General features: G+C 39.3%; 1 protein-coding gene across 3 annotated transcripts in view; it reads left to right on the plus strand.

The window, feature by feature from the left end:
- Nucleotides 1–12,470, plus strand: part of MYSM1 (Myb like, SWIRM and MPN domains 1) — a 28,379-nt gene extending 15,909 nt beyond the window's left edge. For 2 of the 3 annotated variants that reach the window (XM_084852372.1, XM_084852373.1), the window contains 9 exons: nt 2,640–2,728; nt 3,055–3,109; nt 3,190–3,240; nt 5,147–5,221; nt 5,824–6,012; nt 6,309–6,441; nt 7,181–7,286; nt 7,408–7,465; nt 8,367–12,470. In XM_084852372.1, coding sequence (XP_084708498.1) covers nt 2,640–2,728; nt 3,055–3,109; nt 3,190–3,240; nt 5,147–5,221; nt 5,824–6,012; nt 6,309–6,441; nt 7,181–7,286; nt 7,408–7,465; nt 8,367–8,531 — 921 coding nt within the window. In that variant the 3' untranslated portion in view covers nt 8,532–12,470. The remainder of the gene's footprint in view (nt 1–2,639; nt 2,729–3,054; nt 3,110–3,189; nt 3,241–5,146; nt 5,222–5,823; nt 6,013–6,308; nt 6,442–7,180; nt 7,287–7,407; nt 7,466–8,366) is intronic. The other variant, XM_084852374.1, reaches the window with a different exon arrangement.
- The last annotated feature ends 1,914 nt before the right edge of the window (nt 12,471–14,384 follow it).

The raw sequence follows: 14,384 nt of genomic DNA on the forward strand, positions 1-14,384 counted from the left end.
TGATTTCTTTTCAACACCCCCCTCCCCCCCAGTGGTCAGGAAAAAAAAAATAGATGAAATTTTTTTCATTTGGCACAGCCAAATCCACCCACTGCAGTTGGCAGGGGAGCCCAAAGAAGATGTTTCAATGTATCCCTAACCCCGCCCCTGTAAGAGGAATGCTCCTGATCATGGCTCCAGGCAGCCTGAAACAAGCCTTGTGTTGCTATTCGGACCTCTCAAGAGGGTGGGTGAGTTTTAGGCATGGGGAACTGATAAAGGACATCGTTTTCTTCCATACCTCTGAGGCCTTCCCTTGCTGAGCTCTATAGTGCTACAGGCACCCATCCCTAACCCTGAGTTTTGTAGCTATAAAAAGGGGTGGAGGACTCATAGTTCAGGAGATGCCTTAGGCCCACCCCCACATAGAATAGTAAGAGGGTAGGTTGAATTCCTCTCTTCCTTTGCCCTCTAGTTTCCTATTGAGAGGGTGAAGTTTTCAGCTTAAACATGAACATGCCATGTCTGAAATTGCTTTTAGTATGAAACTTGATTGGTAGATTCACACAGTTTGCCTGACATCTGATGCTTTAGACCAGGGGAAGGTAAGCACTTTTAGTCCAAGGGCCGGATTACCCTCCAGACCACACTCGTGGGCCAGATGTTGTAAGGGGATGGTGCCTACCCACTGCAAAGCCTCTCCCCCTCCCATGAGGTTATCCGCCTCCCTCCAATGAGGTCATCTGCCCCCACCTTGCCCACTGAAAAAAAAAAACTTCTCCATGCCAAGAGAGGCATGGAGCTCCATGTGCATGGGAAAAGGACTTGGCCAGGGGAGCAGAAGCCAGCTCCTATGAGCCATGGCTGTGTGAGGCTGCTCCTTCCCATGCTGCTCGCGTCTTGACCGGGCACAAGTGGTGCAGGAACGGTCCCCCCCAGGCTTGTAGGAGCCGACTCCTGCAAGCCCTGGCTGAGTTGGGCTGCTCTGCCCTGCGCCACTCGCATCAGTAAGACAGTGGTTTAATCTTCCTGTGTTAAACTGTTAATAGTATTAATTGTAATCTAGCTATTCTCAGTTGGTTCAAGCTTTGCTGGATTCCAGAGATACAAGTCAGGTCTAGTGTATAGTACTATTTGCATCTGTGTAGGAAGGGTAATTAATATAGTGCCAATATCTGAAATATGATTCTCACTACCTAAGCAAACAGGACTTAATGTACTTGTTAACCACGTGAAATGCTTCATGTGCCTCTCTGAGAAAGCGATAATCATAGATCTGAAATTTTAAGATGGGAACAGTGCATTATATGGCTGAGAGCATAAGGTTGTTATGGCATATATGGAATACTGTATTATGCTACAAGATATGGTTTTATCTAAACAATATATCTAGCACTCTATGACAGCTGCTATTCCTATATTTGCAGATGTGTTCCATACTAGTTAAAGCATGTATCAAGAGCAGATGAGCAAGGAGACAGAATGTAGGAGTCATCTATGAAGTTTATAGATTTAGGACAGAAGCGCACAGTACTTCATGCAGTGTGTAACCTATGGAATGCGCTATTACAGGATTTTGTAATAGTCAGTAGATTAAGTACTTTAAAAAGATTAATGTTCATAAAGGAAAGGTGACAATTAAAGCTAATCATAAAGGTTATTTGTGAGCTTTCCTAAAGCATCTGGCTGGTTGCTGTGGGTGCTGATCTAAATGGACCCTTTTGTTTGAGATACCATGGCTATCCAACGTTGATCTTAATGGAAGGGCTAGGTAGCAAGTATGGAAGCTACTAGCCACTAGACATTTGTGGTGATCTTAAATTATTTCAGAATTTGCTTAAACATGGAATAGTCAATGTGAAAGTGAAGAAAGCTCTTCCAACTCACTTTTGTTTATTTAATTTATTTACTTGTTACATTTCTGTACCCCCCAATAACCAAAGCTCTCTGGGCTTTACACAGCAATTTAAACCATAAAATATAACATGATAAAACATAATTTAAAAGTTTAAGACTACAGTATAAAATAAAAATTAAAACCAAAATAAAGACTTAAAATACAACAGATTTTAAGACAACAGAAACTGAAAGACTAAAATGCCTGGGAGAATCGGGTTTTCACCTGGTGCCCAAAAGACCACAACATAGGCACCAGGCGAGCCTTTCTGGAGAACTCATTCCACGAACAGGGCGTCACAACAGAAAGTGCCTTCTTCTTAGTAAGCCACCCACTTTTAAAGTATTTTTATCCTGCTCCTCAGCCAAAAAGGCTCCCAGAGTAGCTTACACATCTTCAAGAAAAGAAGACAGTCCCTGCCTGCAGGCTTGCAATCTAAAAAGACACGACTTACAAGGAAAAGGGAACAGGAGGGAAGAGGGGCAGAAATTAAGTCTTTCAACAGGGCTGGCGGAATAGCCCGGCTTCCCATTCTCATCTCCCATCGTACAATTGATACAGATAGCTGTTTTTGCTCTTGATAATTGTTGGGCAGTTTCTGCATTCCTGCTGCTAACAGTACATTTGTCACAGTTCTAATTTAACACTGATAGCAGCTGTTAACATTCGTTGTGCCTTGCATTCAGGACAACATTGTCAAGCATGCGTAATCTCACTGATGTCAATGAGTGTAGTTTGCCTAATTAAGATCTTTTGCTTTTAGCACCTCTCTGCTGAGGAGCTAGCGAAGAGGAGAGAAGATGAGAAGCATAAACCGTCAAAAGCATCTAAAGGACAAAGGCACACCAAAAGGTTTTAAAAGTTTTATATGACTACAATATCTCTTGGAAAAATGGTTTGTGTGACTTCAGGTTTGACTTTTGCCTGTTAGCAATATTTATGCTGTAAACGTTGTTAAACGTAATTCAGCGTATTAAGCCCAACTTTCAGTTCAAAAAAAAGTGAGATATTGCTGTGACTTTTTAACCTACCACATTAATGTACAGCTTTGAACTGGTCACTAGAGTTCTATATATATAGGAATTAAAACTACAGCAGCGATTAAATTAAGTGACCTTTTAAATGAGCTTCCCTCCATTAATTCTATGTTTTCAGAGAAATTTTCTTTCATTTTATAGTTCATTTGATCCCTTTCAGCTGATTCCTTGCTGTTCCTTCACAGAAGAAAAACCAGTAAGTATGATTTAAGGAATAAACAAGAGCACACCTCTGTTTATTTAAGCAAGCTTTCCTTATCATTTCTATCTTTTCAGGAGCCGTTCCAAGTAACAGTAGCTGCAGAGGCACTTCTGATCATGGATTTGGTAAGAGCTGTATGTTCTGTCAACTTACATGATTAAAGACCTGTTTAGACAGAAAAAAGTCCTACAGCTCCCAGCATTTTCTAGCCAGCATGGTTGGCCTAGGGAGTTCTAGGACTTTTTTCTATCTGAACATAGGATTGCGCCTTAATTTGGTTCATTTCAAATTTGAAAGAAAGCTTGACATGTGGCAGACCAAAATTGCAATCCTTATTGCTGCTGTTGAGGCTTCTGTTGTGTTATTTATACACTTTAATTGGCCAAGGGTGTTAGTGAAATTGATAGACGTGTTTTCTGGCTTAACCCCAAAGCATGGGTACACAAATCTACCCACAGTGATATATGAATGCTCCAAGATAGTCCTCAAAGGTGCGTGGCTGAAATGCCCTGGAATTCCTTGTTTCTGTAGGCTCTTATCATGAGAATGATAACTTCATGGTGATATCTCTAAATCATAATTGTGTAAACAAGTTTTCACAAATGTGACTGTGGTATGACAATATAATTGTTGCTTATCAGCCTGTGTTCACCCTGCCAGGCTACAACAAACATATTCTAACTTAATAGAGAAATGTGTTAGAAGGTGAAATTTACCTTTTCTGCTTAAGTTGGGGGATATCAGTATTTTTGCATGTTTCATCCATTGGTGGACTGTAAGTCCATAACTCTACATGGGGTTGCACCCCATCCAGGAGCAGGTTTGTAGCTCCTGGAGCCATCTCTGTCACTTGAGGCTTGGCTGGCCTCAGTGGCCCGGAGTGCCTTCTACCAGCTTCAGTTGGTAGCCCAGGTACTCCCCTATCTGGACAGGAATAGTCTCGCATCAGTCGTCTATGCTCTGGTAACCTCCAAGTTAGATTACTGAAATACGATCTACGTGGGGCTGCCTTTGAAGATGGTTCAGAAGCTGCAGCTCATGCAAAATGCAGCAGCCAGATTGATAACAGGGACAAGAAGGTCCGAACATATAACTCCCATTCTGGCCTGCTTGCATTGGCTGCCTGTATGTTTCTGAGCCCGAGTCAAGGTGCTGGTTTTGACCTATAAAGCCTTACATGTGTCAGGACTGCAATATCTGACAGAGCACCTTGCCTGGCATGAACCTACCCATATACTATGCTCATCATCTGAGGTCCTCCTCGGAGTTCTTCCTCTGAGCTCGGAAGGCGTCAACAAGAGAGAGAGCCTTCTCAGTGGCCCAAGCCCCCAATAATGGAACGATCTCCACTGAGAGGCCTGCCTGGCACCAACATTTTTATCTTTTCGGTGCCAGGTTAAGACTTTCCTCTATTCTCAGGCATTTGGCAGCATATGATAAGGTTTTAATCAGGTCCTGGATTTTTAAAAATTATTTCTGTTGATTGTTTAAAATTGCTATAGATAGATAGGTGTATGTGTGTGCACTGTCTTTATATGTTTTCGTGTAAATGGTTTTTATACCATATATAATGTATTTTAAAACTTTTTAATCTTTGTAAACCACCCAGACAGCTTCGGCTATTGAACAGTACAGAAATGTAATCGATGAAATGAAATAAATACATCTCTGTTCAGTGCTGCTTTTTAGTGCCTTTCCCATTAGCTGAGAAAAGATGGCTGTCAAATGTCTGCTCTTCAAAATTCCCTAAAAACCTGTTTTTTATTAACATTTGCCCAAGAGGGACTATATGGTTGCCCTGGGGAGGAAGGGAATACATGGAGCTCATTCACAAAGCACTACACCATAGTTTAGTATTATGTCCAAAAGTAGCGTCTGTGTAACTTCTTGGGATCAAGTTCCACAATCTTCATAACTCTGTTTGACATTTCCCTGAGGGGGTGGATGGAGGTGGGGAGAAGTTGCCAGACATCGTTTCAATACAGAAATCCAAAGTATGATACTTGAATAATACTTTTCTTATGTCTTTAGCATGCCCATGTGTCAATGGCAGAGGTAATAGGTCTGCTAGGTGGAAGATATTCTGAAACAGATGGAATAGTTGAAGTAAGTATCGAACGTGGTAATATAAAAAGGGCTCAGTCCAGTCCACTGTGGGCAATAGGCATCATGCCAGGCTGTTCCGTGGACCCTGAATGTCTACTCATGCCCATGGGGGGAGTTGTGGAAGACAGCATTCTGTTATTACCTGTGGAGATACCCTTCAGGGCAGGTGCTATGCTGGATTGGACTGAACCAGAGTGTCTTACAACATCTATGTATGAGCATCTATGTAAAAGTTTGAGAATACTTTAGTAAGTATGGAATTCAAGAACCTGTTAATTTTTTAAAAATTAAAATTTTAAATTTTATTTAAATTTTAAAATACATTACTATTCAAAGAAGTAACACACACAATCTTTTTCCCGAAGGATAGCTGTGTTAGTCTGTTGCAGCAGAAATAAGAGTCTAGTGGCACCTTAAAGATTAACAGATTGATTAGGGCATAAGCAATCTGATCAGTAGCATCTGATGTAGTGGACAACATCCATGAAAACATACACCATAATAAAGTTGTTAGTCTTTAAGGTGCTACTAGACACTTAGTTGTTTAAACAGTAAGTCATCATTGAATTTTAATGCCCCCATTTAATCCTCCGTCCTTACAGGTCTGTGCAGCAGAACCATGCAATAGCCTCAGCACAGGATTGCAGTGTGAAATGGACCCAGTATCTCAAACTCAGGCATCAGAGACACTTGCTGCTAGAGGTTACAGTATTATTGGGTGGTATCATTCTCACCCTGCATTTGATCCTAATCCTTCAATACGAGATATTGATACCCAGGCCAAATACCAGGTAAAATCTGTCTCTGGATGTGTATGTGAGGGGACTAACTTTGTTTTATTGATACTTAATTTGATAATGATCTTGTGCAAAGGAAAATAGTAAGGATGTAAGTTGTAGCCATTCAAAGCACTATCCAGATCATTTATTGACCATTTGCTTTCAACTGAATAATCCAAAGCTAACTATAATGTGCTGTTTTGACATTTAAGGGTGGAGTTATCAGAAGGCAAGTTTGGATTTTTGGTTATATACACACTGACAAAATATGTTTTTAACTATTGTCCTTTTATTTTTCTTTCATACAGAGTTATTTCTCCAGAGGTGGGTCAATGTTTGTTGGAGCGATCATAAGTCCTTATAATCGAAACAACCCTCTTCCATATTCCCAGATTACTTGTCTGGTAATCAGTGATGAGACTAGTTCTGATGGATCCTACCGTAAGTTTAGAAATTATTCTTATTCCATATCTGCCAGCCATCTTCATCATTTAAATTACCATTTTGGAAGACGGCCTTGAAAAATTAACTGATGGGAAAGACAAGGGAAAGAATGTGTATACTTAGGTATTGATAACCTTAATTAGAAATCTTCTTTGAAGTAAAACAAGTATTTATTGTGTAAAGATATGGGAATTTTTACAACCTTGAACTTACTATTTTGGTGAATGGAAACCAAAATGTTACTCCTCATGGAAAGTCACCAGTGCATTGGCATGGGGGGGGGGGGGGCATAGGGTGTAGTTTGACTCCTTGCTTGTGATGTCTATTTTTTGCAATTTGGCACCAGATTATCAGGAATTCAAGATTAATTTGAATCTACTTGCTAAGAAGATGAATGCTTCTGTCATAGGAGTCCATGCCCTGATTTGGACATAGCAATGGAACCAGGATTTAGGGATGGGAAATAGGCCATGGGCTTGCACAAATTTTCCACTCCTACTCCATCTCGTTGAGTTATTCTCCTTCCTCCCCCTCTACTCAGGTTCTCAAGGGAGATTAGGGGCGTACTTATGTTCATTTTAACCAAGGTTAGCAGTGATCACATGTAACTCCAAACATGGCTGGAGGGGCTGGATGGAAGAGAAAATTCATACACCTAGGCTGGGGACAGCACATTAGTTTTAAACCAGCACATTCATTTTTTATATAATGCATAATATGTTTCAATGGCTTTCAGGTCTGCCATACAAATTTGAAGTGCAACAGATGTTGGAAGAACCTCAATGGGAATTAGTATTGGAAAAAACACGATGGATAATTGAAAAATACAGGATGTCTCATAGGTGTGTGGCTGCTTGCATTTTGAAATCTTTGAATAAGCCAGTTCCAAATTACTGTTTGTGTATTTCAATGGAGAACACTTGTGTATCCTCTGACATGGCTTTGCCATATTTATTCCAATAGCTGTGTGCCCATGGATAAAATCTTCCATAGAGATTCAGATCTGACCTGTCTGCAGAAGGTAATCACTGTAAATTCTTTGTTTCTTACCTGACGTTCCCAAAAGAAGTCTAATCTTGTAATAATAGAAATATTGGGTTGGAGCCAGACTTAGTCCTACTTAGAGTAGACCCATTGGACATAATGAGACTTAAGTTAGTCTTGCCTGATGGAAGTCCCATTGAGCAGTGGGACTGCTCTAAGTAATGATGAGGTATGGATCCTACCCATTAAAGATGGGAGAAACTGGACTGAAAGGAAAAGAAATAAGCTGCTTATATTTTGTTTTTTCATCATAGCTTTGTTTGCAAACAACCTAGTCAAACTGATTTTGCAGAAAGATATTTTGATTTAATAATTATGTGAATTTTGAGGGATGAGCTATGGAATAAGAAGCTTTATTGACGCAAGTCTCATTTTAAGACACATCTCAATAATAGAACAGAAGTCTAGCAGAGACAATGAAAAAGCACCCTTATACATGGTGCAGCATAGAATAGTTTTTCCTGGATTGAGGACACTGGGACACTGCTATTCACAAATTAGAGGGGCTCTTTTGCTTTGATCATTCTTGCATGCATGTTTATGAAGAATATTTGCTGTTTACAGCAAAGATGTTTACATTTGGGACAGATAATTGTAGCTTCCTCTATATAGACTTTTTGTATCCTCTGTAAAGTTTGACATGTTGCATATAAAATAGAGTTTGAAGTTCAGATGTTAACATACTGTAGGGTTATTCATGGCTATGACTCTTCATTGGAGAGCAGCCAATGGTTGAATGTATGATAACTATCTGTACATGGTCAGATACACTTCGGTTAGTGCTAATATATTCTGGTTAGTCACAAGATTCCTGGTTGCTTTTCTTCCTAAACATCACTTAAGCAGGTGTTGTTTTTTGTCCTCCAACTTTAAACTAGCTAATGGAGTGTATGAGGAAGACTCTGGACAACGTGGCAAATAGTTTCATTGCTGAAGAGTTCGTGGCACAGCTAGAAAACCTATTCCTTTCAACCTACAATAATGAGGAATGGAATGATACCATGGAAGAAAATAGCATGTGTTCAAATGACCTGCCAACATGATGGTTTTGAAAAGAGTAATTGCTCACTTTATAATAAAGTGTCCGTGCTTGACAGTGACAGCATCCAGAGTGGCTCAAGAAAATGACTGCTACTGAAATACATTGTGAAACAATCATGACAAACTATCTGGACTCAAACATAACATCTAATCTTCTAAAATTACGGTTGTGTTGCAGAAATGAAGGAATCATTTGACAGCCTCTGCTTGGATAATACAGTTGCACCATGTTGGTTGCTCAAAATAACTGAAGTGATAACGTTCTACTTGGACCAAGAGTTATTAGCAAATTGATGTTCAAATAATTATATTGCTTACGTTGTATGTGTCATTTAGGAAATACCACTGTATAGTATGTTGTAGTGTCTAATCTAAGGTATCTGGTTATTGGTGAACAGATTTGTCCAGTTGATAAACTGAAATGTGTTGTATATTGCTGAGAGAAGGAACGAAGGGGAAATCATTTTAAAGATGACAGTGCCAGGATTCTGCATGGAGACGCTCAGCTTTGAGCTTCTCATCTGTTGATACATGCTCAGCTTACTCAAGAGCCCTGCTGCTTGCTGCAGAAGAACTGAATGGCAAAATAAGATTGGACTAATACATCCTGTAGAACAGGTCATTCTTGTTCAGTTCGCAAGAACTGGGGGAAGAAGGCTGAGACTGATGAAGGTTATAGAACAGGCTTCCCTACTTTAGTGCTTTCTAGATCTGTTGGATTACAATTCTTGCCATCCTTCTGTCTTCCCCATGCCTGGAAGGCACCAGGCTGGGGAAGGCTGTTACAGAGTCCCAGGGTGCAATCCTGTTCATGTTTTTCTGTTGAAACATGCATAGGATTGCACCTTAACAATATTATAAGGACTAAGCTTTGTCTGTGGAAGTTTGTGAACTAATGTGTACCACAGAGGGATGGAGGCCTGTACAAACTGGGGGATAAAATAAACCCCATTTTTTCAGGGATTGGGGAAATTTGGGGAAAAATGGAACAGTTAATTTTTTTTTTGACAAAGCTGAGATCTCCCAGCCCATCAGGGTTTGTTTGTTTTTTTTGAGATTTGAAAGCCCAGGAAAAAAAATGGAAAATTGGAGCAGGGGCTGGATGGATTTTTTCCAAGGCCCTTTTTTGTTTCTTTCTGAAAAACTTAGCAGTTTTGGATTATGGAATATTTTATTTTGAATAATGAATAAAATGTTTTAAGACAAGGTGTTCATATATTGCTATCTGGCCTTTACTTCCCCAAAATGATTTCTAAAAGCTACTTAATAGGAAGACTTTTATGTAAGACTAAAGATGTAAAATTTCTGGAAATACTGAAACCATGGGGGGAATTATTTTAATGCTGTCTGTAAAATCTTCAGCATAGTTATATCTCCCATTTTTCCAATAAGTGACTAGAGTCACCATATCTGAAAAAAATGTACTTTCTTGACTGTTTGAGTTTTGTTCTACAGAGTCTTGTGTTTCTTCTGGTCAGATGCTGTAGCAGTCAATGGGGCTGTTTGCGTGACCGATCAGCCTACTGTGGGTTATTTAATCCACAACGACCTGTGGTGCCAGTGGGTACCAGATTGCATATGCATCCCCCTCCTCCAGGGTTGCCATGTGTGCGAAGGGTTAAACAACTCTCATATAACCCATGGTCTGTTTTAGGGTTATGTGAGGGTTCTTTAAATAACCCACAACAACTCACAGTGTGTTGTTTGAACCTAGTCATTGAATGTAATTCTAAAACACACTTGAGGGAAACTAGATTATTCCCCCGCTGCCGCCACACGCAACAGAACAACGTGTGGGTTATCCCACCTATGTTTCTTTAAAAAAACTTTTGAGGCTTGGGTCTATCAAACTTGCTGCCAGAGTCTTTAATAAAGTTCCCCCTTATACCTCACTGTTAGGAAATGCTACATTTAGGGTGCAATCCTACGGCCGCTAGTCAGCAGCTAGATGGCCATAGGATATGTCAGTTACCAGGAACTGACCTTGGCGCCCGTGCTCTGAGGTTGGTTCCCTGAAAACCTTCCCCCCTCTCCTGTGCTGCCTCGTAGGCAGCGCAGAACTGCCCTGCGCTCTGTGCTTGGAAGACAAGTGCAGAGCAGCGAAGACGGGGCATTCCTGGGGACGTTCTGGGGCAGGGAAGGTGGAAATGCTGGTATGACTGCCGAAATCGTCTGTCTAACCACAAATGCAGGGCGGCTGAAGCGTGGAGGGGATGATCCCCTCCACGCTTCTCCTGCATTGGATATACGGTTGTCTCCGAGTTCAGTGGTGGCCCCCTATCCTGGTAGGATCGCTCCCTTAACTGCTTCCACCAAAATAAATCCTCTGTACCTAAAAGAAATTGTACCCTGGTTCCTATGGCATAGGCATGGGCATTGACACCACAACTAGAGACAACCTTTCAAAATGACAAAAATTAAGATGTTTATTAAGGGGAATAATTTACAAAAGGGAGTAAAATGTCTTCAAATAATAGTGATTGCTTAAAGGTTCTTACATTTAATATGCTCTATTAGCATTTCTAATAGGAAAGAGAGTATTTCCACCTAAATAAGCTCTCAGTAGCCCAGTTTGCATGTCACAATCCAGATTTAAAAATAAAAATAAATTTTTCGGTTATTGTGAATAATCACTGTGCTGATGAACGCTGCCTAGTCGCTCCTAGTGCAATCGGGAGCAACTGAACAACCCAGAAAATTAGGTTGTTTAGTTGTTCCCAGTTGTAGCAGGAGTGATCAGGCTGCATGTAGCAGCATGCTACTTCATCCACAATAACTCAGAGAAATAAAACATTCTGGGTTATTGTGATGTGCAAAATGGGCCAATAGCTTTTCTTTCAACCAGATTTCCCTAAACTCTACCTCAGCCAAATCCTCACAAATAGAAATAGATGCCGTGCTCTAGTCTTCCTCCGCCTCCAGCTCTACCTGCTTCTGGCTTTTAGGATGATTCATATATTACATGGACCACTCCCTTGGTCAGACATGAAAAGGATTTGTTCATAAAGTTATCATGTTTGGTATGTTTAAAAGTATAGTTTATTCAGACAATTACAAATTTACTGAATTTAATTTTAACAATAATTTTATAAGCAAACCAAGTTATGCATAATACAATTTAGGGTCCTGAAATGGCAAAGTGACTTCAGGTCTATAAAAAAATAAGTATTGTATAATTTCTCAATTTCCCCCAAATTTCTATTCTCTCTCTCTCCTCCATCCCTGCCCCAACCACCCCCATGGTTTCAAAATTTCTGGAAATGTTTACTTTTCCAGGCCTTTACATCTCTGGTGTAGCATGTTACACTCTAGCCACTTCAGTTCCAGTGTAGGACTAGGCTAGTTCGAGGGTCATTTTGCTTGCATGCAAGCTGTGCACCTAATGTCTAACTATACATAAGGATATGTATAACAAGACTTTTCTCAATGGAACTCAGAATACATTTGACTCATTAGTTTGCATGTAAGGGCCCTTAAGTCATAGTGCAGTAGGTATGGTTGCATTAATTTTGAGATATGATCTATATATTAGTTAAGTTGCTAGACCATTATCTCCATCAAATCACATGTGATATAACCTGTCATTTGTCCCAGTGAGACCCTAGCATGGTGCTGGATAATATCATTGCTTTAAGGGGGGGGGGGAATCTGAAACCATGGTTCATCGTTTGGAGGTTTGTCATAATTATATTGCAGCTTCAAATTTTTATTGAATAATGTTTACATTTATATTATAAATGTGCATAAAAATGTTGTAAATATTTGTACAGATAAGAATTACATGACTACTTGACCCTCATGTTAAAAGCACAATACAGATATATTTGCCCACAATATGTTTTTATCAGTAATTGAAAGGGTTTGATAACTAAAATAATGGGAAGTACCTTTCTTGACAACATGGGCCCTTCAATAAATTGTGTGAAGCTGTTTAAAATGTTCCTTTGTTTCAAATTAGTATTTTCCCATAAAAGGGAGCGTGGAACTCTACAGGTCTTGTTTTTCTCTGATTTGGATTTAGGAGCTGCATTTTATGCTCTGTCTTTGAAGATGTGTTAGCACCAAGGATCCTGGGATACAAGTACACAGTGTAAGATGTAGAAACGTAATCTTTCTAGATACTTTCTAACTGCAAATGTTTCAAACTGACTGCCAGACTGACTTTGTTGTTTACTTTTTATATGTAAATATTGCTTTGTTAAGCTTTTACCACTCTGGGCAAGATAAAATAATGTGATCCTAAGCAATCTTGTATTGCAGTTGCAAACAACTTGGCTGTAATGACTTTCCATAGGAACTTTACAACTTACATGACTTTCCATAGGAACTTTACAACTTACAGCAAAGCAAAATAATTTGTTACCCACATTTTATAAGGTTTGAGGCTGGGAAAGATCACCTGTCAACCATATACTCTGGTATCACTGAGCAAGCACTATTTGATTTTTTTCAGACTGTTTTTGTGCTTCTGAGGATTGCTTTTTTAGAAAAGTTTTTTGTAAAGTTGTATATATTGTCCATGGGTGACCAGAGATAGGCGATTAATAAATTTAACAAAATAAACAAAAATAATGAGCTGTGCTTCACACTTGGACCAAACCAGCAGAGGGAGCTATGCAACAACTAATCTAGAATAGGGACTCCTCAATTTATAGTAAACTCCCTGTTATCTCAAAAGGCCTTGTGATTTCAATTATGAAGCACTTAAATAAACAAATGCTTTTTTAAAAAAATAAAACCATAAAACTGGAACAAATGATTTCAGAGAACTAGATTTTTCACATCACATAAATTTGAATAACTGCAGGTTCATTATTTCTGTATCCCATCCTGAGGAAAAACCTAAAGCTTCACCAATAGTCACTACTCAAATACTTAGTTCACGCAGTACACTGATAGTTTAGCAGCATAACTGAAGATATTCCAGTTGTGCACTTCTCAATAAAAGCACAAAATCTGGCACAGAGGTAGATTAATATATTATGAACCAGTCTAGACATTTGCCCCCTGAAGGCTAAGGCAGCCATCTTACCGAATGGGAAGACTTTGTTTAGTCAACTAAAAAACTTTGCCCGTGGCAAAGGTTTTAGTTGATTAAACATTTTTATTCGATTTTATAAAATATTTACTAAATTAAAAGAAATGCTGTGGACGGTCATTTTGTAACATGGCTGCCATGGCCATCAGGAAGCAAATCTGCACTGGACCAATATCTAGATTTGTTCATAATACATTAGTCTTCCTCTGTGCCAAATTTGGTGTTTTTATCGGAAAGAGCACAATTGTTATGCCACCCCATTATGACAAGTTGATTCCTTGATGGAATGTACAGAACAATGGTTCATATATTCATTGGCACACAAAGACAGCAGTATTGTGTTAAAGTTATTAGCGTCTTTTCATCTAGGTTTTATCTAATTGGCTAATGTGAGGGCCAGAAGTTTTTTCTATAAATGTCCATATTCTGAACATGTAAACACTTGAGGCATAGTGCTGCAGTTCTTAGAGATATTCATAATAAAATCACATCTAGATATGACCCTTTCTAATTAAGAATCCTGTCCAACAAAATAAAATTTGTGAAAAGCTAAATGGGAATGATAGCTGACTTTGTACCTATACTCACCTGTCTTTTTGTGTAGCTCTCAGAGACATGGATATTGTATCCCACTCAGAACTCTACTTCTAACTCATTGTTTGAAGGCTTTCCTATAGTGAGAAATTTCAAAGGATCATTTGTAAGCTTTGAATAATTAATTGCCCTTGATGAAAATAAATGCCTTGAAATGTGTCAGCACACAAATATATTGGGCAGTATCCTATACTGCCACTGTGCTTCTGCTAGTTCTGTTGCA

The sequence above is a fragment of the Heloderma suspectum genome, chromosome 4 (assembly GCF_057233095.1).
Source record: "Heloderma suspectum isolate Gila_16-S chromosome 4, 16-S_ref, whole genome shotgun sequence".
Classification (NCBI taxonomy): Eukaryota; Metazoa; Chordata; class Lepidosauria; order Squamata; family Helodermatidae; genus Heloderma; species Heloderma suspectum.